The following is a 3,004-nucleotide window of genomic DNA, read 5'->3' on the forward strand; positions in this document are numbered from 1 at the left end:
CATCTTTAATGTGTTACCCAACAACGTCCAAAACACATCCTTAGAATGTTGCAGGCAAAACGTTCCACCTTTGTTAACATATCACATTAAAGGAACGTTTTATAAAAAAACTTTCTGTCATCTCAGGCCTTAATAACATCCTCAAAACATCCTCTGAATGTTGCAGTTCAAACGTTATGTCTTAGTTAACCTTAAACCTTATAGGAACATTATTTGAACAAATAAACATCCTAAAAAGGTTCTTTGAACATCAGATTAGGGATTACTGTTTTTCTGATAAATGAGAGAAAAGTGATTGAGTCCATGTCCCTATCACCAAAAAGTACAATTTCCGTCTAAACTAAAGTTTACAGGACTATCATTCAGTATTTTTTTAGTTAAATAATTGTCTGACTATTTGGTGATGGAGGACAACCACCTGGTTCATACCTCTGCAAATCTGAAGAGGATAAGAGTGGTCATTCTCAAGTTATGGGCTTTTTTGTCACCTTTCCCACATTCGGCCTGGTCTAATTTGGCTCTTTTTCAGGGATTAGAGTAGTTCTAAAGAACAACCAAACAATTTTTTTTACCCCAAAATAAAATTTGACAACAATCAATTTCATTAATGGGAGACCCTAAAGATAAGAAACATCATTGTTGTGTTTTGTTCTACCTCGGGTAGGGGTATCTCGAAAACTAAAGCCTTTTTTGAGGACTTGCTGCTAGACTGTAGCTGTACCTCATCCTCAAGGTTGTGTCTGATGGCTGACTGTTAAACATTGGAATAGGACTCTGTTAGTTGAAAGTCTGTCCTACTGTGAAGGCCGTGTGAGGGCAGGGTCTGTTGCATTGATTTCTGTTACATGATGTTTTTTTGTCTGTTTCTGATGGATAGGAAGTGGATATGGACATCACTGTTTCCTATGCTGACAAGAAAGTGTTCCTGCAGAGTAACCGATCGGAGTAAGACGTTTTGTTGGTTTTTAAAAACCTACTGAATTTCAAACGACCTACTTACAAACTGAAACACTTGCATAATATTTTAATCTGTAATTAAATTCAGCATGAACAGGCAGGAAGTCATACTAAAGGTGTCAGTATGTTCAAATCAAACTGATTGTCCTGAATGGCACACTCCGGAAGGAAAGGTGAGGAAGAGTGGTCTTTAGAGGAAGGCTGTGTTCACTGGTCACATGGAGAGAGCCACATCTCCAAAGGCATTCATTGGGCACACTACCAGGTTCTTCTAGAGGGCTTTGAAACAAAGCTCTTTCACACATCTGGCTATTTTTTCTCTTCCATCTGCCTGAGTGTTGGATTGCCGTTTGTTGCCAGTGAGCTACAGAAATGTTATGCAGATGAAGCAGTTCTGTATAAATACCACAATACCAACTCCACTACATCAGCTCCGTGTGCTCAGTGTGTGATTATCCTCCTCTCTAGGATCTACGTTCTACAGGCTGAGTTTTCATCACAAAACCAACCGGTAAGATTTTTTCATTTGTGAATTATGTGTAGAAAGTGTTTTTCATGTGTCCCACCAAAAAGACATCCTGTCCAACTCCTTCAAAATAAAATAGCTGGATCCTTCCTTTGACCATGACACATATAATCAGCATATACACTGTAAGTCTGTTTGGATAAAATATGGAATTAGATTGGGGTTCAATTAGCTCTCCCTCTTTTTCCAGCATCTGGATCAGGCACAACTGGATTTTATCAGAGAAGCTGTGGAGAAAATAGGAATTCCCAAAGTCCTGTCGGGTAAGTCCAGAGACATACAAATATAAAAAGTGAAACCTGTCTTAAACCTTGTCCGATTCACTCCACCATTGTAAAGCATTATTCTAAAAGGAGAAGACAACTGGCAATGTATCATTTAAAAAAAAAAGGAAGATATTTAAATTACTTATTTAACAAGCAAGACAAGTCGTCATATGATTTTCCAATGCCCTTTATTGTACATTCATTACTGTATAGATTTTTAAACTGAGCACTTTGCTGGATTCCTTCAAACAAATGTCTCCTTGCAGCTGATTTGGACTTTAATATCCTTAAATGTATTTATTTTCTGTTGGCTGTTGCTAATTCGGTAGTAAAATTACGTTTTGTGCTATAGTAGCAGCATTAGTTGTGATACCATTGAAACTAATCATCTTTAACAGCACTGCCAAGCTTGAGTCAACTTACAGCAAAATGTAGTTCAGGGAACTAAGTGGAACCTGTAATGGCTACATATCGCATTATTTTTGTTCAATTACAATTTGAGAGAAGAGGTACAGTGGTGTTTAAAGTGATGTGTTTTCTATGATATTTCTGTGGCATGGCTTGCAGTGTTTGAGACAGAGGTAACCAGGCTTCTGGACGAACAGGGAACTTACCTGTTTGACATCTTCAGCCCGGAGGTGCTTCCTCAGGAGGTGAGTGTTTTCTGGACCTTTTTCATCTCTTCATCCTCTGTGTTTTAATCACATCGCTTCTCCCCTTTCCCTTCCTCTTTCTGTGCTGAAGGGCTTCACTGTGATTCAGATGGATTTTGGTTTCCCTCATCAACTGCTGGTGGAGTTCCTCAGAAGGACACTACAGTAACTAAGCAACCCTTCGGCAAAATGAGACATATTCATGTTTGTCTCAAAGTGCTGCTACTATAAAAATGTACCCTTTAATGTGTAAGCTATGCAAAAACAATGTTGTTGCATTTTTATTTTGACCATATTGTTTAGATAAAATGTAGATATTAATGGTTATAACAAGATTTCCCTGATAACCATAAAGTGTAAATCATTGCTAAAAAGGAAAGTACTACTGATTTTAATACATTGATTCAGTCTAATTTTCTATTAATAACAAACCAAAAAACAGACATACAGAAACTGACCATTTACATTTTTGTAAGTGTGGAGCAATAAAACATGTTTAGTATTGCGTTTTCTTTTAATATAAGATATTTGTTTGAGCACTATTGATTGGTTGGCTTGGGTCACATGGATATGGGCGACACTCATTATAATCCTGTTCACCT

General features: G+C 37.4%; 1 protein-coding gene across 1 annotated transcript; it reads left to right on the top strand.

Moving 5' to 3' along the window:
- Positions 1–881: 881 nt before the first annotated feature.
- Positions 882–2,881, top strand: cetp (cholesteryl ester transfer protein, plasma). The gene is made up of 5 exons (XM_010797178.1): positions 882–945; positions 1,426–1,468; positions 1,674–1,746; positions 2,317–2,402; positions 2,494–2,881. The coding sequence occupies exons 1-5, from the start codon at positions 887–889 to the stop codon at positions 2,569–2,571; spliced, it is 339 nt and encodes a 112-aa protein (XP_010795480.1). The 5' UTR covers positions 882–886; the 3' UTR covers positions 2,572–2,881.
- Positions 2,882–3,004: the final 123 nt, after the last annotated feature.

The sequence above is a fragment of the Notothenia coriiceps genome, unplaced genomic scaffold (assembly GCF_000735185.1).
Source record: "Notothenia coriiceps isolate Sejong01 unplaced genomic scaffold, NC01 NC01_scaffold00037514, whole genome shotgun sequence".
Classification (NCBI taxonomy): Eukaryota; Metazoa; Chordata; class Actinopteri; order Perciformes; family Nototheniidae; genus Notothenia; species Notothenia coriiceps.